Here is a 22,989-nt window from a genome sequence, read left to right as displayed (position 1 = left end):
TGCATGCAACCATTAATCTGCTGAAACTGTGTGAAATTGACCGGTTTTGAAAATGTTTGCTTACTTACTAAAATAAGTCAAAAAACAAAACATTTTTTGTCTGTTTAACTAAAATATAAAAATAGGTTGATTATTTCTGGGAAAAAAGAGAAAAATTACATATATTTTTTTAAGAAATGTGCATTTTGCAGTAAAAAAAAAAGCTGTTTTGTTTTTGGCCAACAGATGTCAAAGGGAAAGCTTCAAATGATAAGAAAGTGCAGTAAGACCATTATTCTGTTTTCCCCCAGACTTAACACTGAGTAATGTATATATTATTTAGTAGTATATACAACCTATTTAAAAGACTTATTCAGCATCCTGGAACAAATTCATTTCAAATAATAATTCAAATAGGCTTTGTCCTATTAGGTGTCATTACACTACACCATTGGTTGCCAACCAGTCGATCGCGATCGACCGGTCGATCGCGAGTGTGGTGCGGGTAGATCGCGGACCGTTAATACAAAAAGTAACAAAATAAAAATAAAATTTAAATAATAATGTTTGAAAAATACGTTTTTAGATATAAACCCATCATCCACCACCCCGTTAGGAGGTGCCACTTGGTTGACGTATATTTGAGAAACCTCAATAATATAATACATTAACCGTGCTTTACGTGAACCTCATCATGACACAAGAGACAACGGCAGGACTGTAATTTCCCGTGTTCAGTGAACGCAACAGAGGCAAGACACCAGACCAATCAGAGAGTTGCATGGAAATACACGTGTGCTTGTGTCATTCAAGCTCGGCTCTGTGTGTGTGTGTGGCAATAGCGCATTTAGTGTGATAGAGAGAGGGAGAGAGAGAGGGAGAGTGGGAGAGAGGGAGAGAGATGGACCGGTGCGAGCGGAGACCGTGATGTTAGCATCTGGTTAGCTAGCTGCACTAACGGACAGCTAGTCCGTTAGTGCAGCTAACGGACTAGCTGTCCGTTAGACAGCTAGTCCGTTTCCACAACAAGCTGGAGGAGAGTCCTCTCCTGTCAGACTGAGGGGCTCAGGTGAGCTAAAGGACTCTTGAGTGTTTAGAACAGTTTTGTCACAAATTATTCAAAAGATTATTTCCGCGGCACACCTTCATGATCATTATAGTTATACAAACAATAAGAGAATAAATGAAAAACAGGTATGAAATAGCCTAATATATGGCAGTAAAACAAGAATACAGTTTAAAAGGGGAGTGATTTGTAAAATATCCATTAAGAAAAAGAAAATCTGTTTACATTTCTGTTTCATATGGGTGCTGAGAGATGTATCCATAGATCTCTTAATCTTGCTCTCAAAGTGCACCAGATTGATGCTTTCAACTTCAATATTTAAAAAAAAATCTTCCCGGGGGAGCATCCCCCCGGACCCCCCTAGAGGAGGTGAGGACCCCCCTAGAGGAGGTGAGGTCCGCCCCCCAATAGCACTTTACCCCTGCTTATATGCCGTGAGCTGATTATGGAGCCTTCATGGTAACAGTAATTAAAATGCAATTAGCCTATATAAAAGGCCTCAAATTGGAAGCATTGTCTGGGCCGTTTTTTTCACTCAATTCTGCAAAAGGTAGATCTCGCCTTTCACCTAGTCCGAGGTCGGTGATCTTGGGCTTAAAAAGGTTGGTGACCACTGCACTACACTGTTCACATTTCTGCTTGACAAAAGCTGAAATTGTCCACTTACCCAAAAATTTGTAATTATTCATTGTTTTGCCTTTATAGGCCAATTTACATACAGATTACATTGCCAATGGCAGTTGAGACTTGACTGGTTTCTGTTATCGGTGCAAATAGATCATTTGTTTGTACAAGGACTATGGACTAAGGACAAGCACAATGAGTCGTAGCTATGTGTTCAGCAGCTCAGATGAGGGTCGACCCTCAAGACGGGCTGAACACACGGCTCCCCTGCCTGACTGAGCCAGACGTCTGCAGGCGGACAAAGGTCAGGCCTGGCCTTCCTGCGCCCTAACCCTGCATGGGTTCCCCCTTACCCTCCTAGTAGGGGGTCCGTCCCCCTTGCCTGCCACTCACACTGCAGGACCTGTTCTTTTTCTCTTTGCCTCCGTTTCGGTCTCATTGTGCCTTGTCTCTCTCACTCACTCTTGCTGCCTCTTACCTTCTCGCGAGCTCACTACCTAACTTTCACTTATTGTTATTTATTTCCAATCATATCTTATCTAGTGTCTCTCTTTTCCTTTTTTGCTACCGTCATCTTAGCTCAACAGCTGAGTTGACATGCCTGCAGGGGAAGCAACCCCCCTTTTCCTGATCTTTCTGTCTTTCCCCCCTTCTCTATCCCTTCACCCTCCCTCCCTATCCTGTGCCCTGCCGTGGCATTGGAGGGATCAGTTTACCCGGCAGCAGCTGAGGCAGGCTTCATTTGTCCCAGGACTTTCCTCTGAAAAGGAATTTTTTGCCTCTGGAGTATTACTCTGTGCCCATGATGACATTGACCACTTAATTGCGCTACTTCCAAATGTAGCAGTCTTGTTCTTTAGTTGCAGTTTGATTTGTTGAACTCAATGTGCCCTTGGCCTACTGAACTAGGCATTCCTTTACTCATTTAATTGTCCTGGTAAAATCTCCGAATAATCCAAATTCAGTGTTTGAAGTGATGACAAGTTAACAAATGAAGTGTGAATAATGAGCAGCAAAAATGCACATCTTATTATTTTTCTAGTCTTTTTCCTTTGGAATCTTGATGAAGTATTTATTTTTCTTCCCCTTATGTACAGATGTAGCGATTCATTTCAGACAGTTTGAAACGCGAGGGCCGTGATTGGTACGTGATCTGCCCTCGCTCAAGGGAAAACCTCCAGCTTGACTTGAGACCGCCCCCGTGATAGATAAATGTAATTTATAATGAAGCCAGCTGCAATGGATCATTGATCCACCAGGGGGTGCAGTGGGGTTCCACACTGGAGCTCATGTGAAATAAAGTCAGATACAGTACAGTACGCTGGATGTACAGCGGAACTTTGTTAAGATCCATATGTCACGGATATCATACTCTGTGCTAAATAAGAGACATGTAATCATTTACAAAACATCACTATGTTGTTATTTAACAAAATAATGTTGTTAAGTCGAAAAAAACAAACGGGAGGAAATGCAGCCCGGCTCTCGATTTTTAATCCTAATTTAATCATCATCTTCACCACGATCATTTATGTTTATGTTCGCCGAATTGACATGAAATCACTGACACATATGAATATACTGTATTCAACTTCATTAAATTATTAGTTATTAACGTGCCTAAACTCAGTAATTCACTAAAAATATTTATATTTTAATGGAGCCACGTCGGCAGATCAGGATCCCAACGCGCAGCGGAGGGATCTTGGTCTGCATGGCGGGTGTTTTTCCCCATAAGGAACAAGTCGCTGCAAATTATCCCGCTTATTACATGGCCACATTCTCAACAAAGTAACGAAATGACTCCCAATATTAATTGAAATGCTTTTATGGATTTAGAAAATGTTTTTATTGATTTTAAAAATAGTTGTATTGATTTAAATTGACATGCATCCGCTAAGAAAAATAGTCCGTTGTTACTGTTTTTTAAACAGTGTGAATGAAACGGCAGCTCTCTCCCCCCTCCCCCCCTGATCTTTCTTCTCCAGCAGCTAAATTAACTGTATGTGACAAGCTTACAGTTAGTGACGTAACAACACCATAAAAGCTGGTGGGTTGAAAGCAATACGGTAGATAAAAATAACTACAATAATTGTGATTTATTTATTGTGGCTTTTATGTTTTTAGGTATAAAATGTTATGTAATTCAGGCTTATAGTTCATCCTTCTCTAAAAGCCTTCAACAATGACAATATTCATAGTAATTTAATAAATCCTTCCAACACACATTGTAAAAAATAGGCTACTGTAAGTTAAGAAATCATTCCAATATGTACATCTTCTGATGTAACAACAATAACATTATAAATAGTAACATAGCTGAACATGGTATTGCACATTTAGCTTTGAGTGTTACTGACCTGAGATGTTTTTATTACATGAATTAAGGTGACTGAGGCTTTGGGATGCAAACTCATCTGTATGAAAAAGGTGACAAGGATCCGAGTCCCCGGCTCCCCCACCCCACGGAATATCGGCTTTAAAATTAGGAATAACAGAGGATTTTAGCAGTCAGAACAACTAAAGCAGCAGTGTTAATAATAACAGAAACGCCAAAGAGTCACATCTAATAGAAATATATAAAAGCATTTATTTTAATTGTGTAGCAGTCAGTTTATAATTTTGGCAGCACTGTTGAGCATTTTGAAAATGTATTTTCATGCCTCTGTGCAAGGCTTAAGTCTTTCTATCTTTATAGCCACATGGTGTAAAGTAACTAAGTTCATAAACTCAACAAATACTATACTTTGGCACAATTTTGAGATACTTGTACTTTATTTAAGTATTTCAATGTTTTGCTACTTTGTTCTTCTACTCCACTACAGTTCAGAGGTACATGGTGTACTTCTACTCCACTACATGTATTTAATACCTTTAGTTACTTCACAGATGTGGAAGAATGATGTGAAATATAATCAAGTGTTAAATCAGACTTTAGTTCCACCTGGAGTAAATCCACAAGCTACCCTGCAGTATACAAAGTCATTCAAATTAGCTGCACCTTTACCAGCTTTGACAACACTTTCATGATCAATCATTATAAAACATATCATATCTATTATTCTGAAATAGACCAATCTGCACAATGACTACTTTTACTGTCGCTACTTTCACTATATTTTGATGAGAATACTTTTCTACTTTCACTTGTGGAAAATTTTGAATGCAGGACTTTTACTGTAACAGAGTATTCCTACACTCTGGTACTTCTACTTTTACTCAAGTACAAGATCTGAGTACGATTACTTTTACTCAAGTACAAGACCTGAGTACTTCTACTTGTAATCAAGAACAAGATCTGAGTACTTCTACTTTTACTCTACAAGATCTGTGTGCTTTTACTTTTACTCAAGTACAAGACCTGAGTACTTCTACTTTTATTCTAGTACAAGATCTGAGTGCTTCTACTTTTACTCAAGTACACTGTATATATGTATATACATATATATATATACAGTGGGGCAAAAAAGAATTTAGTCAGCCACCAATTGTGCAAGTTCTCCCACTTAAAAAGATGAGAGAGGCCTGTAATTTGCATCCTAGGTATACCTCGACTATTAGAGACAAAATGAGAAAAAAAAATCCAGAAAATCACATTGTCTGATTTTTAAAGAATTTATTTGCAAATTATGGTGGAAAATAAGTATTTGGTCACCTACAAACAAACAAGATTTCTGGCTCTCACAGACCTGTAATTTCTTCTTTAAGAGCCTCCTCTGTCCTCCACTTGTTAACTGTATTAATGGCACCTGTTTGAAATCGTTATCAGTATAAAAGACACAACCTCAAACAGTCACACTCCAAACTCCACTATGGCCAAGACCAAAGAGCTGTCAAAGGACACCAGAAACAAAATTGTAGACCTGCACCAGGCTGGGGAGACTGAATCTGCAATAGGTAAGCAGCTTGGTGTGAAGAAATCCACTGTGGGAGCAATTATTAGAAAATGGAAGACATACAAGACCACTGATAATCTCCCTCGATCTGGGGCTCCACGTAAGATCTCACCCTGTGGGGTCAAAATGATCACAAGAACGTTGAGCAAAAATCCCAGAACCACACGGGGGGACCTAGTCAATGACCTGCAGAGAGCTGGGACCAAAGTAACAAAGGCTACCATCAGTAACACACTACGCCGCCAGGGACTCATATCCTGCAGTGCCAGACGTGTCCCCCTGCTTAAGCCAGTATATGTCCAGGCCCGTCTGAAGTTTGCTAGAGAGCATTTAGATGATCCAGAAGAGGATTGGGAGAATGTCATATGGTCAGATGAAACCAAAATAGAACTTTTTGGTAAAAACTCAACTAGACGTGTTTGGAGGAGAAATAATGCCGAGTTGCATCCAAAGAACACCATACCTACTGTGAAACATGGGGGTGGAAACATCATGCTTTGGGGCTGTTTTTCTGCAAAGGGACCAGGACGACTGATCCGTGTAAAGGAAAGAATGAATGGGGCCATGTATCGTGAGATTTTAAGTGATAACCTCCTTCAATCAGCAAGGGCATTGAAGATGAAACGTGGCTGGGTCTTTCAGCATGACAATGATCCCAAACACACAATGGGCAATGGGCCAAAATACCAGCAACAGTGTGTGAAAACCTTGTGAAGACTTACAGAAAACGTTTGACCTCTGTCATTGCCAACAAAGGGTATATAACAAAGTATTGAGATGAACTTTTGTTATTGACCAAATACTTATTTTCCATCATCATTTGCAAATAAATTCTTTAAAAATCAGAAAATGTGATTTTCTGGATTTTCTTTTCTCATTTTGTCTCTCATAGTTGAGGTATACCTAGGATGAAAATGACAGGTCTCTCTCATCTTTTTAAGTGGGAGAACTTGCACAATTGATGGCTGACTAAATACTTTTTTGCCCCACTTTATATATACTTATACCACCTCTGTTTATAGCCTATGAAAAAAACTATTCGAAATAGAAGGCTAAAGCTAACGTTAGCAGATAATGACAATATATGCTAGCTAGCTAGCTCAACGATTCCATAATAATATTGCCACAGAAAAACTTTTCAGTTCACATCACGCTCTGCCGCACAGGGAGCTCTGCTCTGAACACCTGAACGGCCCGTTCTAACAGCTGTTCACCAGCGGTCCAGTCTGTGCCACAGTGACTCCGGACGCACAGTTAATATTAACGAACGCACCCGTAGGTAATGTAGCTGCTGAAGCTAGACCATCATCTCGGAGCAGCAGAGCCTTATTATACATCCATGAGCAGAGCCGACAGGCAGGAAGACTCGAGCACACAGCTCGCACTTCATTATAATATATAAAAAAAGAACACCATGCGTGTCATGATGGCACATAAAAGCTCACGGCCGCAGATTACTCCGGGTCCCAGACCCCCCCATACCCCAAAAATATTTTTATTGCAGATCTACATGAAATGACATGAAATCACTGACAAATATGAATAAACTGTATTCAACTTCATTAAAACGTTATTAACGTGCCTAAACTCAGTAATTCACTAAAAATATTTATATTTTAATGGAGCCTCGTCGGCAGATCAGGATCCCAAAGCGTAGCGGAGGGATCTTGATCTGCATGAAGGGTGTTATTTTCCCCGTAAGGAACAAGTCGCTGCAAATTATCCCGCTTATTACATGGCCACATTCTTAACAAAGTAACGACATGACTCCCAATATTAATTGAAATGCTTTTATGGATTTAGAAGTTGTATGTATTGATTTAAATTGACATGCATCCGCTAAGAAAAATAGTCCGTTGTTACCATTTTTTAAACAGTCTGAATGAAACTGCAGCTCTCAGCTGTGTATTTACACAACTAATGGCCCATCAACCACATCTCTCTCCCCCCTTCCCCCCCTGATCTTTCTTCTCCAGCAGCTAAATTAACTGTAGGTTACTCTGAGTGACAAGCTTACAGTAGACACAATTGTCATTGCAAGTGACCCTCAGTTAGTTGACTTTTATGTTCAACTGCTAAATTCGTTACTGATAAAAAAAGGGCTTCTACTGTACACTGTAAAAAAGAAAAAGTTGAGAAAACTTAAAATATCAAGGCAACATGATGCAAGAGATTTTTGAGTTTTCTCAACTTTTGCCAGCTGTTGTTGACTTAACTAAGGTTTTTAAGTTTTGCCAAGAGTTCTGCCAACTTGGATCTTTTTGTTCACTTTATGAGGATAATACTGTGAGACTAATTAAGAATTTCTTGCTTGAATGCGATGTATTTCTACCTTCACCAAACACAGATTTTTGTGTTGAATTAATAAACAATTTTTCCCATCAATGTCATGTATTTCTACTTTCTTTAAATATAAATATTCTTGTTGTATAAATACACAATTATTCCTCCAATGGCATTCATTCCTTGATTCACCTAACACAAATATTCTTGTTGAATAAATAATACAATTTATTTTGGCTATAATTTTACATTCAAAACTGCTCAATATATGGATAATTAATAATACACACTACAGCTGAATGTTGTCAAGATTTTTTTTATTCAGTTTACCAGTGAACAACAGTAAAACCATCATTAATGCATGTGTAAAAAAACAATATACATACTGTTCTATTAGTCTAATATTAACATTTGGAGTGAATCTTCCTCCATGCTGAGAATTTGAAATTGACACTGAACTGAAATGTAAATGTTTACATGTGAACAGCCATTCTAGCCATTTGGTTACTTTTTTTTTTGCATATACACATCCAAGCTTAAAGATTACTTAAACTGTAATGTATTTAACAGTTGAAACACTATATGCACCCCTTGGCAACTGCCAAATGATTATATATTCCAGAGGTCAAAGAGATTAACTTGTTTGTTGCAGATTATGAAACGTGCATACTGTTCTATAGTCTAGTAACATTTGGGGTGAATCTTCCTCAATGCTGAGTATTTTAAATCAATGCTAGTCTTACTGAACACGTACTGTATATAATGATTACCCTCCACCCCCCCTCATGGTTGGCGGCTTCTGAATTTACACATTAACACTGAATTACTTTGTGCCATTTGTTGACTTTACATGTGAACAGCCATTTTTCTTGTTTTTTGCATATACACATTCAAGCTTTACTTAACAATAATGAATTTAACAGTTGAAACACTAGACACCCTTTGGCAACTGCTGAATTATTATATAATCCAGAGGTGAAGCATATGAACTTTGTTTTGTTTTACATGAGTGTAACAACAATGCACTTAAACTTCAATAACAGTCACAGTACAAGCTTCGCTTTCAGTGACCTTGTGCGCTGTGAGCATCGAGAGCCACCGAGCGAAAAAAAGATGGTCTGAATTGCCTCAAAGGAGTACCTCATCTGTTTTGGAAAATCAATGTTGAGGGCATACAGGAGGCCGAAGAGGTATGCCATGGCAGTAGAGAGGTTTGGAATATTATGAAGCACAATGTCCCCTTCCAACACAACCGCCTGGTCTCGCACAGTGTTGTCGGCTTCATCATGTAGCACAGAGAGGATGGCAACAGATGCACCTTGCACTGGTGCCAAAATGTCGGTGTCCTGAGGAAGGAGAACAGGTACATTATTAAGAGCTTAGAAAAAGTAAGACAGTAGAAAGAGTCATTTTATGAAAAAAAAAATATGTGTGAATTCTGAAAAGGTTAATGCTAAAGCTGAAAAGTATAACTTGTAAGCAGAGATGATTGGCTTCATAACGGCTAAAAGAAGTTGAAATGTTAAAAAAAAGGCAGAAGAACATGGGCAGCTATAAACTGAAATCTGACAGCCAATGAAAACTGCTAAAGCCAAGAATAGATTTAGTAGTTTAAGGAGGGTGATTTACATGAAGTAAACAAGTTGGTGTAAAGGAAGTAGTGAAGCTGTGCAAAGAGCCCATTGTAACAATGGTTCTGCTTTTAAAACAAACAAAAATGACAGCCAAAAAAAGCCTTACTCTTAGAGGATCATCTTTCAAATTTTGTCTCTCAGCTTTCAAATTAATGATTTGTTTAAGAAAGATTAAAAAAAATAAAAAAACATTCAGACTAAATACATTTATACTGATGAAATTAATTATTTAGTACCACGCTATACTAATTTGCCATTTAACTTGTGGAGGTATTAACCAGAAAAAATAAATCTCTTTCTTTAATCAATGTAACCCACCAACCTTGTGCTGAAACACCACCCAAAATGACCAACTGTTCCCCTCAGCAGAAAAAAAGGGATCTGAAGTGGAAAAGTCCAACCCTCACCCCAAAATCATCTGGACTGATAAACTGCCCTGGGGAGGTGTACTTACATTTTGGATTAACTACTCCTTAAAAACATCTTGTGAGAATAAGTAATTAGCTGCATGACCTGAATTATTTGTCTTTCCTGCAGTTACTTTTACTTACCAAGCACTTCAGGAAAAACGTGGTTGCATCTTCGCGGAGGTAGATAGGCAGGCCTCTCAGTGCTGCTGTTTTCCGGTGGGACACAATGTCGGATGTCTAAAAGTGGAAAACATAAGTAGTTCAATTAGTATAGTACTGTAATGTTGTCATTCCTAATAAGTATATTCATGCTCTTCTAAAACTGCCAGGCAAAAGAGCAGTTCACTGACCTGATCATCAAGTTGATCAAGGAGGTCCTCCATCTCCTGACCAAAAGCTCCTTTCTTAGACCTGTAGATTTTCAGCAGGCCAGGCCCAAACTTGTCAAGGGATGCATTGAAAGTCCCCAGGAGGTCTTTGCTCGTGATACGATGAAATTCCTTAGATATCTTAACAAGAAAACCAAAAAAATATTATAAATTTTCAAACCATAATGTCAGAATTTCTTACAGGAAGTTCCTGGGTAACTTGTTATGAGTCTGCACCATGTTAAATATCTGACCATTTTTCTGTGACCTGTGAAAAAGTGGATTACATACTAAAATGCACCACAGGAAATAAAGAACCTAATTTTTAACCATGGATTTTGAGGATTAAAAATTAAATAAAAAGGGTGACTATGCCACATCCATAAATTGCAGAAAGTGAATTACTCCTTGGAAGACATAAAAAAAAAACACACATTCTTACCTGATTAAACATTTTACTTTTGTCTTCTTGTTATTATTGCAATTTATTTCTACTGTTTAGACAAGCAAGTAAAAAAGGATGTTACCATGACAGTTTCAACTGAGACGTCGTCGTCTTCATCAGAGGTGTCATCCAACGTTCTGCTGATGTGTCATTCATCAGCTGGCCTCTGGTCTCTGAAGGAGGGAATCCCAGGTATGTCATACCTGGGATTCCTTCCTCCAGAGACCACCCAGGATGGAAGGTGCGTGGCCAACTCGGCAGACCAGCTGGTAAATGACACGTCAGCAGCACGTTGGATGACGCTTCTGAGGAAGAATGAAGTCTCAGTAGAAAATGTCAACATAACATCTTCTTTTACTCGCTTGTCTGAACAGTAGAAATAAAAAAGAATAGATCCTTACCTCTTCACAAGAAAACAGAGCAGGCCACCTTTCCTGGATCTCAGATACCATCGGCTGACACTCTACCACCTCCCTTCGCCTGAGGGAAAACGTCAGCTCCATCTTCTGTTCTATCAATGTTGTGTTCCTGTTCTTCTTCTTCATTTCATCGACCGGAGATACTCTTTCCTCTTCAAGGGTAGAATCATCATGGTGTTGTGGGTAATCTGGCACATGATTGACCTCTCCACGTTTGGGCTTTTTCAGGGTAAATGGACTGTCATCTTCCCCTCCACCTTTTCTTTTCTTGTTTACATTTACCTCATTGCATCCTGCCTGGCGAAGCTTTGACCTGTAGTTTCCAAGTTTGTACTTGATACTTGTTCTCCATCCCTCGTAGCCTGTGACGCCAAATGGCTCTTTCAGACATGGATACTTCTGAATGAGCGCAGCGGCAACTGACTCAAGCTCATCTTTCTCAGGGTAGCTTTTGATTTCAAAAATTGCTTGTGCAATTTTATCCAATATCTCCATCTTCATGTCTCTTGTCACTTCAACGCCCTTCTTTGTCTTTTCATGTGTGTCATTGGCCTTAGACAATTTCAGCTCCACATCATATGCAAACTTGGGGATTGGGAATGGAGATGGCCACTCTGCGACTTGCCTTAATGTGGTCTGGATAGAATCGGTCCAACTAGGCCTGAAATCCTCAGAGTGAACACTGATTGTGTCCTGAGAGGAGACTGAACTAGTGGATTGGTTAAGTGGAGACAAATCACAGTTCCACATGACATGCAAGACTGCACGCACAGCTGGTAATTCTGACATCTCTGTTAAGTTGCAGAGTGCATTTCCAAACTCCGGATCCTCAAACTGTAGTGAGAAATCTTCTTGAAGATTGAGTCTCTCTTTAAGCATATTAATCAGGCCCTCCACAGATGTTGGGACTTCTGGAAGCTGGATTCGCCGGGCATCTCTGGAGGAAAGAACGACCCGAAGTAACATAGTCTGAAAAGAGGGGAGAGAGAAAAGTGGGAGAAAATGATTAGTCAAACCTAATTAGAAGACAGATTACACCAATGTTGTAGAAAGCTGAAAATTTGAATTTACACAAATTGGGCCCTTCTGGTCCCAAACAGCAAATACAGTTTTTTTTTATGTTGAGATAATCCCAGTGTCCTCATATGAGGACATCATTTTTTGCAAAAACTACTTCCTGTACAAAGACAAACTTTAGGTATTGTACTTATTAGGTCCTACTTATCCCAGATAGCAAGGAGAAATAAAAAAAATGCACACCAGAAAAAACGCTCGGTCTCAGGAGGTTAATGGAGAAGGAATGTCCTCGGAGTCACCATAAGCTTCCCACCAACTGTGTACGCTGCTAGAGGATGGTAATCCGTCAGCACATCTGGATCCAGGACAAGAAGGTCTGCACAGGTGTTTTCAACAAGTTCATAGGACCTGTAATGTTCCATGTACCAAGAAGAAAGTTTTTTACAAATGAATGCCACCTCCTCTGCATTGACAAGAATGTTTGCAATCTTATGGAACTCAGGGAGGCCACTGCACTGCCCAGAAGACAAAATCATGCCTGCCGCATACTGTGTCCCATCCAGGTGAACCGTTTTAGACAGGGACACACTGTCTAGATGTGGGTACTTCTTCTGTATTTCATACTTGAGAGATGGATCCAATTCTGAAACCCTGACCACCTTCACATTTTCAACATACAGTTTTGGCTTGAAAAGGATCCCACTGTCCAGGTGGTAGGCTATCATTTGCTGATGTTTCGTGGACAGAGTGAGCAGCACATTTTTCCAGTTGCGAGTGTCATGGACAACCTTTTTAAAGTAGCTATGCTTAGCCTCATATCGCATTGTCCATAATTCAATCAAAGGCCCATAGCAGCGAATAAGTTGCGGGTAGTGGTCGATAAAATGATGTTTCGGCCTCAGTCTGAACTCTGGAAAGGTACTGGTGAGCAACTTGCGATGATCGAGTAGTTTATAAGATAAATAACACAGTGCTTCTTCAGAAAGCCAATTTCCTTGAGGTCCATTAAAATCACCCAAGCTGGCTCCTGTTCTGGTATCTTGCGTCCAATCACAAAAGGAAGTAAACGAAGCAGTGTCCAGTTTTCATGCCCGTTTCCCCCCACTGTCCCCTTTTCAAAGCTTGCTTTTGGAATTTTGTGGGGCTTGTTTACTTTGTCTTCATACTTGTAGGGAAATGATGTTATGCAGTCATTTAACTCATCAAATGTAATAAAGCGTTTTGAAATCAGATTTTTCAAACATAAGGATAATTCCACAGGGATGACCCCTTCCAAAAGATCATGCAACAGATCTGGAGGAAATCCAGTTATTGGGTGAAAAAACAAGAGATGTTTGCCCAGTACACATTCACTTTTGACCCCCTTAACACTTTTGAGGTTGCCCCCCTGCTTAAGCTCTTCCAGAAACAAGTTATGCTGATCAACACTTCTCAATTGAAAATCATTAACCTCAGTGGTTGCAATTTGGCCCCGACTAATCAAACAAAACCGACAGAAATTTTCAACATTAAAACTTTCAGAAAAGCCAGCAAGACCATGCGCACCGAGGTTGTCAGCACATACACAATACACAGTGCTTTTAACAAACTGGCCCACAACTTCAACAAAAATTCCCTCTTGTTCTAGGCACTTTATATCTTTAAGCAATGGCTCAAGAAACTTTTCATAACCATATTTTTTTTATGTCTACACTTTTACCCAAGACAGCCAACTGAATTGAAGTGAGACTCGATCTGAACCTGGCTGGTAAATTTAGAACCACCCAATATACTGCCGTAATCTTATGAACTTTTCTAGAGGTCCCCAATGGATTACACACTTCAAATTCATCAATGTATAATCCCAAACTGATACAAGTGTTTTGTTCTCCCAGTAGCTTATTCTCCTTGTAATACTTGCCGTCTTGAAAAGACTTAAAGTGCCCAGATAAAGCTTCTTGATTAAATACAATTTTGTCCAAAAAATCTGTACACCCAAGTAAAGTCTCAAGTACCTTAGTGACAGATATATATACAAAAGAGTTTTTATGGGCTGCGTTGTACAGATATTCTGTGGGTTCGATAACAGGAAAGTGCCCTTTGAAGTATATATTCCTTCTGTGATCTGTAGATAGGGAACCTTTCTCTGATATTGTTAAAAGGAGTGGATTAGTTTGAGCTATAGCACTTGAAATTTCTTGCAAAACACAATCATTTACTTCAATTTTATGTTTAGAAAGGATCTCTTTGACACTGTTGAAAGTTTGAGTGTTAGAGAAAGACAGCAGGTTATGCAAATGTTCTACAATCTTTTGTGTTGCACTTCGAGAAACGTGCAACACAGTTTGCATAGACAAAAAGAGAGAGGCTAATTTGTGCTCAAGTGTCTCACTATCTACATCCTCCACAGTATCTACAACCTCATTTAGTCCCACAACATCATGAGCTGATGTCCCTGCTTCACTATCAGCTTGTTCACCATCAATTATCTCATCTTCAGTAACAGTTCTTTGTATTGTTCGGAAATCCTTAAGTGTCCAGTTTTTATGGTTTCGACTTTTGTGAGAACTGAAGGTTGGGCGAGTGTTTGTTTTAAAGGTACACCTTAGAAAGGGACATTGTACAGTTTCTCTGTTCTTTAAATGATGTCCGAGATGGTTCCAAAACGTTTTTTCACTGCAAATCTCTTTAAAATCACACAACTCGCAGTGAAATGTTACACACTCCTGGATTTTCACTGACGCGTGTGATCTCGAGAGGTGTGATCTCAATGATCCAAGTGTTTTAAATACACAAACACAGTTGGTGTGTGTGCAAGGCCAGTGTGCACCTTGACCGTGGCGAAGGCGAAGATGTTTCAAGAGGGTGACTTGACTGGAGCTGGAGAATTTACAAAGCCGGCACTGCATGGAATCCACCACTGAAACACAAGAGACACAAATAGCATGAATAGCATTTTCACAACAGCCTCTACACGTAATTTAAGATAGAATACTGATATGAAAAACTTAAAAGTTAGTCTGATAATAATTATTGTAATAACACCAAGCTGTACTGGTCTGAAAGCCAACTGCAACAGCCGTTATATAAAAAAATAAATAAAACAACCATACATAACACAGAAGGAATCCCTTGTTGCAGGAGCTCAATAGCCTACATCAACAAGCCAAAAATAGAGACAAGAAAAAAGTCTATTGGGAATTGTCTTTCATTCATGAATATAATCTGTAAATTAATTTTAAAATGTAAATTTGATTTTAAATTATAACTAGGCCTATGACAAGCAACAAAAATGCAAACATGAATTCAAACATTTGTTTTTAAAAACACCAACCATAACCATGTTATAACTTCATAAAATAAAACAACATTTAAAATAATGCATTCTGATCGGTACATTGTAAAACATTATTGATGTAAATGTGGTGATTTCTGTACAGCGCTGCTCCTCTCCTCCTTCACACAGCTTTAACTTACTCTTGATTCAAACTAATGCAGCTGCCCAATTGTTAGATTACACCAGTGAGACCAACAGCCTATCTCCTAAAAAAGAATCGAGCAACCCGGCGACAAACCTCTAAAAACCTGCGGATGAGTTAATTAACGACCGTTACCACCCCGGCAGAACTACGTAGTTCGGCCGGCCAACGGAGCTCTCCAGGCGGCTTGCTGCCTCTGCGAGGTCCCCCACCTCGGGGGGGCCTTGCCACAACGTGGAGGTTCTCAACTTCGGAGCAAACTTCTAAACAGCCGTCATTTAGACAAACTAACCGCACAATGGGGATCTAAACCCTTACTTTCTCGCATGAAAAATTATTAAAACTTTAAAAAGTGACGAAATAACAGCGCTACAGCAGAAAATAAAACAACAAGTAATGGCGGCGCCGCGGAGAGGTCGCGATAAACGAACACCATCGTTTGCCGCCTTGTTTAACTTACCCAGTGTTGCACCGGATAAAAAATGCACAACGTTGGCTTTTCATAATGAATATAGTTCCCGAATTACTTACACCACTGAAATGACAGCCCACATGCCTGCATAGCTACATAGCTGCATAGCTGCATAGCTACCCCATGTGAAAGCGTCTGCATGACGACGAGGCGCATGCGAAAAAGTTACCAACAACAACAGACAATGACCCTACAGTAAAAACAAAGTCAACCATGCACTAATTCAGCGTGATGGAAGTAAAAACACGCTTATCTTACCTGCTGGAGCGAAAGTTTGGCCAGCTCCCACCACGCGGTTTCTGCTCCACAAAATGTCGGACAGGCACACCTTCAGCAAAGCGCGGTTCAAACTGGTCCAGGCTTGTGTGCGCATGCGCAAAAGAGCAAATGACGGAGTTGGCCCAACTCAACTCAAAAATCTGCTTATAGATTTACAATTTCTTGTTGAGCTGACTTAAAAATAGTAGTTAAGTCAACAATGGGAAAAATTTGCTGGGCAGACAAGAGTTTATAGATTACTTATTGCAAAGCCATATTTCTGAGTCAGTTTAATTTCAAAATTGTAATGAGATCAACAATTGCTAGTTATCGTTTTTACACCTTAACACTAGAACCGCCAGAGGTTTTTGTATAGGCCTACCTAAAACCGTCAAATCCCGCTATTAGAATGCAATTTTTAACAACATAGGGTGCTACATAACACACTTTCAGGAAAAGTCACGGACTGGGAGACTTTAATATTTTGAAAAAAAGTTAAATTGCACACACACAACACACATCACACAAATTGACCCGATTGGTGTTTCTAGTGTTAAATAAACTCACTAATTAATGAAAATAGTTCCATACGAATTATTCTTATTCTTATCATTCTTTATGAGCGCAGAAATAATCTTAAAATCAGATCTGTTTTTTAAATGAAATCTGACGGCAGGCAGTTAGCTCTGATCACCTATGATAAATGCGCCACACCTAATCGCTGGCCATTCAGCCACAGAGCTCCCTCTATACAAATCAAACTGTAGACGGTGTGAAAGCACCTATTGTTTTAAATAATGGTCGGAATGTGACCTGTGAGCCTTCTGAATTACCGTGGGACAGCACATTCTAAACTAAAATGTTCAATCAATAAAGTAACATCTTATCTTATCTTAATAATATCTTCATATTAATAATAATAATAATAAATCATACAGTATGTGTCCAAAAGGGAGCAGGAGGAAGCAAACACAAAAATATAAAACCAATATACTGCATATTAAAGCAAACGATTGTAAAGGTAAAAGTATGAGGATAACAAATAAAGAAGTGTAATGTAAACATTTACATTATTATGATTATTTAATATATAAAGACTATATATTATTGAATTACAAGATTAGATATACTTTAGTATAGTATCTAAAATATTGATGTGTTCAAATGCTCTTCAAAACACAACTGAAAGTCCATGAAACTTGTCTTTCTGTATTTGTGAATGAAGCGCCATCTCCTGGTTAAAACCTGAAATTGAAAATCTGGCAACGCCCTCTTGGAAAATAGTGGGAGGGCTTAACATTCCTCTATACTGGTCTTAGGCAGGTCGTAGGCAGGAAGCTGTAAGCTGGAGTCTGAAATGAAGTGCTACATCTGTATACCAATTCCCACAACTCACTGATGGGGAAATAAATGCTTGCAGGGTGTAGCTATACAGAAAAGGCCCTTTCTGAAGAAAAGTAAATATTTCTGCGATTTCTACTTTCTTGTCTCTTTTGGCGTTGCATGTTTACGTTAACTGCACGGGAGATGCTTGATTCTCTGTCAGTGTGTCCACAACTCAACTAAGCGAATGATGTTTAAAACCTAATCTTTATTGAGAGAAAGGGGTTCATTTTCATTTAATAGTAGAGCCAAGGAATGTGTTTTAATTGTGTATGGCATGTGTGTATAAAGCATATATGGCATGAAAGATGTGACTGGGGTTTTTTATTAGCTTATTTGAGTATGTGTAAATGAAGTGTGTGTGCATGGATAGCCAAAATTATTTGGTTTCGACACTTTCAGCGTTTACATTTGTCAGGATCAGGCTTGAGCTGTAACAGATTCATGTTACAGGATTACATAACCAAGAAACAATGGAAGGCAACTATATTCCCTTACAGTTACATACAAAAAGAAGTAATCGGATTACTGGTACATTTAGAACAAATATGTGGATTACTAGCAGGTTAACAAAATCACAATACATTTTCAATAAAGAACTAAATATTACAAAGCACATGCTTTGTTTCCTCTTAATCTATATAGTGGGGCAGATAACCATAACAGTTGTGCATTTTGTGATACAAGCATCACATTTGGTACACTTGTAGCCAAAGACATATAGAAAAAAATTAAATATGGAGGCATCATGGATTTTCAATATGACAGCCATTTTTCAAGATGGCCGCCAGCGACAACTGTTGTTAGATGGAATTTCATATTCACGATGAATATTATGTGGTAGAATCATCACATTTGGTACAGTTATAGCCAAAGACATGCAGAACATGAAGCCATCATGAATTTTCAATTTGACAGTGACAACTGTTTTTAGATAAATGTTCATATTAATGATGGATATAATGTGATATTGAGGATATAAGTTGAATGGATCTACCATGCATAGCACTTGGGAACTATCATTTGATGATACCTTTTTCAAGATGGTGGCCAAGATGGCAGCCAATTACCCACATTTTTAAGTTGCAATATAGCTGCATAGACTCGTCTGATTTGGATGATCTTTGTGCCAATTGATATATGTGACCCGCTCTATCGAAATCAGTCGGAAGTCGCAACGGCTCATTTCAAAATAAACGTGGATTTGCGTAAATAAAATTGTTTTTCGGGGTTCGGGTGTTTTGTTTGATTTTAAATAAACAAAGTCTTGGCTTTCAGAATATGAAACTTTTATTTCGAAAATCACACGATAAATACGTTTTTGAAGCTTGTAAAGGGAAGATGACAGCTCTCACTCGCAATCTGCTCTTCAGCAGCGCCGCCCCCCCCTCCCTCCGGCTGAAATTATGAATGTAAGCGTATAGTAATCATAGATAACACGGCAGGGTCCGTTACAGTTTGTTTTCATCTGATTTAAAATAAACAAAGTCTTGGCTTTCAGAATATTAAACTTGTTTCGGCAAATTCAGATGACAAATACAACTTTGAAGCTTGTAACGGCATAATTACAAGCGGAGAACAGAGTAACTTGACCTCACAGCAGGCATAACAACAGCCGGTGTTTCTCGTGAGGGTTTTCCCCGGGAAACAAACACAATACACACAAATGCAAAAATACACAAACACACACGTATACACACACACACTCGCGAGCTTCCCCCATACCAGTAATCCAAATGAAAATATCTTCCCTCCGTAGTATTTTGATCATTTGCTCCGCTAATAATCAATCAGATTGATGGATTCCAGAGAAGAGGAAACTTTAAAGGCCTTTTTCTCAAAATGATGACTCGGTGACAGTCATTATATAATGTAACATATTTTGCGTAATATTTGAAGTACAACAACAATCCTTATATCATTAGAAAGCTATGAATCTCCTCTTTCAAATGGTGTATACAACTCAAAATGTGTCTTCGGGTCAATGCGACTGATTTCAATGGAGCAGGTCACATATTTGTTATGAATCTGAATTCAAATGTATGAACTTCAGAATTGCTCAGAAGCTGCATTTCAAGACTCAAAATATGTGATACTGTCTAACTAGGTCCAGCGCGAGAAAGTCCATTCAGCACTCCCATTCACAGTAACAGAGAGCTGTGCACTCTAAGGCAGTTTTTTTGCACTTGCACTGCCTAACACAACCCTTCTTACATTGGCAGGAGACAAGTTCATAGCTGGACTGGCCTGCATCTGGTAGGCATGTCCAGAAGGGTGCATAGTAGCCCTTAGATGTCTTAGAACAGCCCCATCTACATGGTGAAGGATACAGTGTCACAGCCCGTCAATGCATGGAACACTGGAAGTGCACGTGCCTTCTCAGGCCCCAGCCCTGCTGCAATTTCACGGGCTGTAAAGTATCAAAAACCCTTTCCAGTTCCAAATGCCAGCCAAAGCTCATCTTCTGGCTGGAGACCCTGAGCAACTGCCACAACCAGCACCACAACATCAGTATCAACAGTTTGTGTCATGATTTTCTGATGGCCATTTCTTGCTACATGTGCCACATGTAATAACATGCGACTATCAGCTTCCTTGTGTGTACATGGAGCAATTGAAGACGGATCCATGAAGTGGTGGCTTGCTGAGGACATCTACATCATTTGTGACAACAAGCTGTTTGTTGTCCAGCATACACTCCCTGAGCAGAGCATCTGAGAGTAAGGTGAACAACTCAGTCTTATTGCTGTCAACTCTGAGAAAGCTTAGCCAGTTCCTGGGAATGGGTGCAGAGCCTAGTACCACACGTCTCTGCATCCCTTCCCCACGCTTTGCTCTTGTAGCAGCTTTCAAGGACTCAGACAAGTAGCGATCCCACACCAAATCAAGCCTGGTCACATGTCCAAGTTTTCTGTTGAGATATGGAATGAAGATCTCTTGGGTGTACCCATTGAAGGTCTTTACAGACGTTGGTTTGAGCATCTGGATAATGGCTGCCCCATCTACAATAGTGCAGGTAACCTTGGGGCGATCAGAATATGCACTATGGACATCTTCCAGGCATGAAAGAAGATCACTCTTCTTTCCGAAGCGAAGGCCTCCCCCTTCAGATAGCGCTGGAGCCAGTTTCAAACTCCTGTATGGTTCGGGAAACTTCTGGTCCTGCTACCATCCAACCCAGTAGTGCAGAGGGGTTGTCAGTGAGGCCCACAGCACCACCATCTCCTTTGATGCAAGCATTTATTTGCTCATGGGCCTGGTCAATGGCTATGGAGGAAAACACCCTCTTAGTCTTCTGGACAGTGAAGTTACCTGCTCTGAATTCTTGGTCTATCTATTGTTACTAAGAACTAGTCGTGAATGGTGAAACCCATTTCAATTTAGTAGTGACTAAATCTCGAATTAGTAAACAACTAGGCCAGGGGTCGGCAACCCGAGGCCCTCGAGCCGCATGCGGCCCTTTAAGCCCTCTGCTCTGGCTCCCTTGAGCTTAGACAAAAATAAGAAGGAAATAAAATAAAAGTATTTTGAAGGACTATTTAAATGTTGTTGCATGGTTGAAAATGTTTAGTATCTTGTATTTTGAGGTGATACTGTGACACATAAATAAAAAACAAAATGGTTTTAATTAGGTCAACTAAAATATGCGTCACATCCTGCTACGGTCCAGCGCTAGCGCCTTTTCTTGCAGGCGAATAACCTGACCCCCGGCTCCATGAGCGAACTATGGATAAATCAAAGAAAAGTACCGGAGGAACACAGGATTTAATTCTGTGAGGACAGAGTTATATGCTTTCACAGCAAGCGATGCTGGTTTACCGGTATGTTTGATATGTAGAGAGAAGCTGTCAAAGGTGCTGCAGCCTTTACGTATCGAGGAGAAAAACGGAAGAGGATGACAGCTGACGATCTTCAGTCCTAATTCAATGGGGTATGTAATTTATTTCAGAAAACACTTTTTGTTATATCCCATGGAATGCTCTTAACGTCTCGATAGCAATTCATATATTAAATGCTTTGACAATAAATACATAAACAAATTAATCTCTGGAAGCCGTAGTACTATAAAAAGCACGACCAATCATCTGAGCCGGCCCGGCTAAAGTAACCGGATGGCCTACCTGCCTGTCAGCCTTCTATCTGTGCACAAACTTATCTCGTGCCCTCATTGGTCATGTGCGCGTTCGTGTGTGTTGGAGGAGGGGCTCTGTAAGGAAGTCTGAAGGAAGAGGCAGATTTTTTTCGGTTGTGTATTTTCAAATTCTAGCGCACTCAAGCTGGTTTCTCCATTCTTACCTACCTTTAACTCTTTTTAGGGTGCAGCTATATGTTTTATTTATTTCAAAGTGGGCCCATTTTAATTATATATTTTTTCCTTCAAATGTGCAGAGGACTCCCCAAGTGCTGTGTTTAATTTATTTTAAAGTAGGCCTGTGTATTATTTAATTCTCCTTATAGGAGTTCTTTGTTTCTTATTAGAGGTTAACAGTTTTATATAATGTAATAAATAGCCTAATAAATGCAAAAAAACTGTAGTTTTCGTCTGATATAACAATAAATACAACTTTATAAGCTATAAAATATGTTTTGCTGCTCCAGACAAAAAATATTTGGGGAAAAAGGAGCAAAATGGCTCTTTTGGTCAAAAAGGTTGCAGACCCCTGACCTAGGCCTAGTGTATGTGAAAGTGAATTGACTCAAAGATAACCCTAATCAGACGAGTCTATGCAGCTATATTGCAACTACAATTTTTCGTTAGTTGGCTGCCATCTTGGCCGCCATCTTGAAAAATGTATTGTCCAAATGATAGTTCCCATGGTAGAAAATTCAACTTATAGTCTCAATATCAAATTATATCCATTGTTAACATGCACATTCATTCATGGCTTCATGTTCTGCATGTCTTTGGCTATAACTGTACCAAATTTGATGATTCTATCACATAATATTCATCTTGAATATGAAATTCCATCTAACAACAGTTGTCGCTGGCAGCCATCTTGAAAAATGGTCGCCATATTGAAAATTCATGATGCCTCCATATCTAGTTTTTTTCTGTCTTTGGCTACAAGTGTACCGAATGTGATGCTTGTATCACAAAATGCACAATTGTTATGGAATTTCTAGCTAAGCTGCCCCACTAATTAGATCCTCCAGAAAAACGCGGGCAAAAATCCTTGATTATGCGGGCTGAAATCCTTGATTACGCGATTAAACATGCGGGGTTTTTATGTGATTTTATGCGGTGAAATTGCGGGAAGTTGCGAAATATGCGGA

The 22,989-nt window shown here is 39.4% G+C and overlaps 2 protein-coding genes across 2 annotated transcripts in view; one reads left to right on the top strand and one right to left on the bottom strand.

Moving 5' to 3' along the window:
* Positions 1–22,989, top strand: part of vps13b (vacuolar protein sorting 13 homolog B) — a 460,668-nt gene that overhangs the window by 23,626 nt on the left and 414,053 nt on the right.
* Positions 8,308–16,648, bottom strand: LOC307047218 (uncharacterized protein). Its single transcript, XM_079694032.1, has 5 exons — positions 12,385–16,648; positions 11,107–12,093; positions 10,243–10,401; positions 10,034–10,129; positions 8,308–9,194 (listed from the first exon to the last, which is right to left on the bottom strand). The coding sequence occupies exons 2-5, from the start codon at positions 12,088–12,090 to the stop codon at positions 8,892–8,894; spliced, it is 1,542 nt and encodes a 513-aa protein (XP_079550158.1). The 5' UTR covers positions 12,091–12,093; positions 12,385–16,648; the 3' UTR covers positions 8,308–8,891.

Source organism: Notothenia rossii (genome assembly GCF_949606895.1).
Source record: "Notothenia rossii genome assembly, chromosome: 7".
Classification (NCBI taxonomy): Eukaryota; Metazoa; Chordata; class Actinopteri; order Perciformes; family Nototheniidae; genus Notothenia; species Notothenia rossii.
This window is presented reverse-complemented; position numbering and strand designations above follow the sequence as displayed.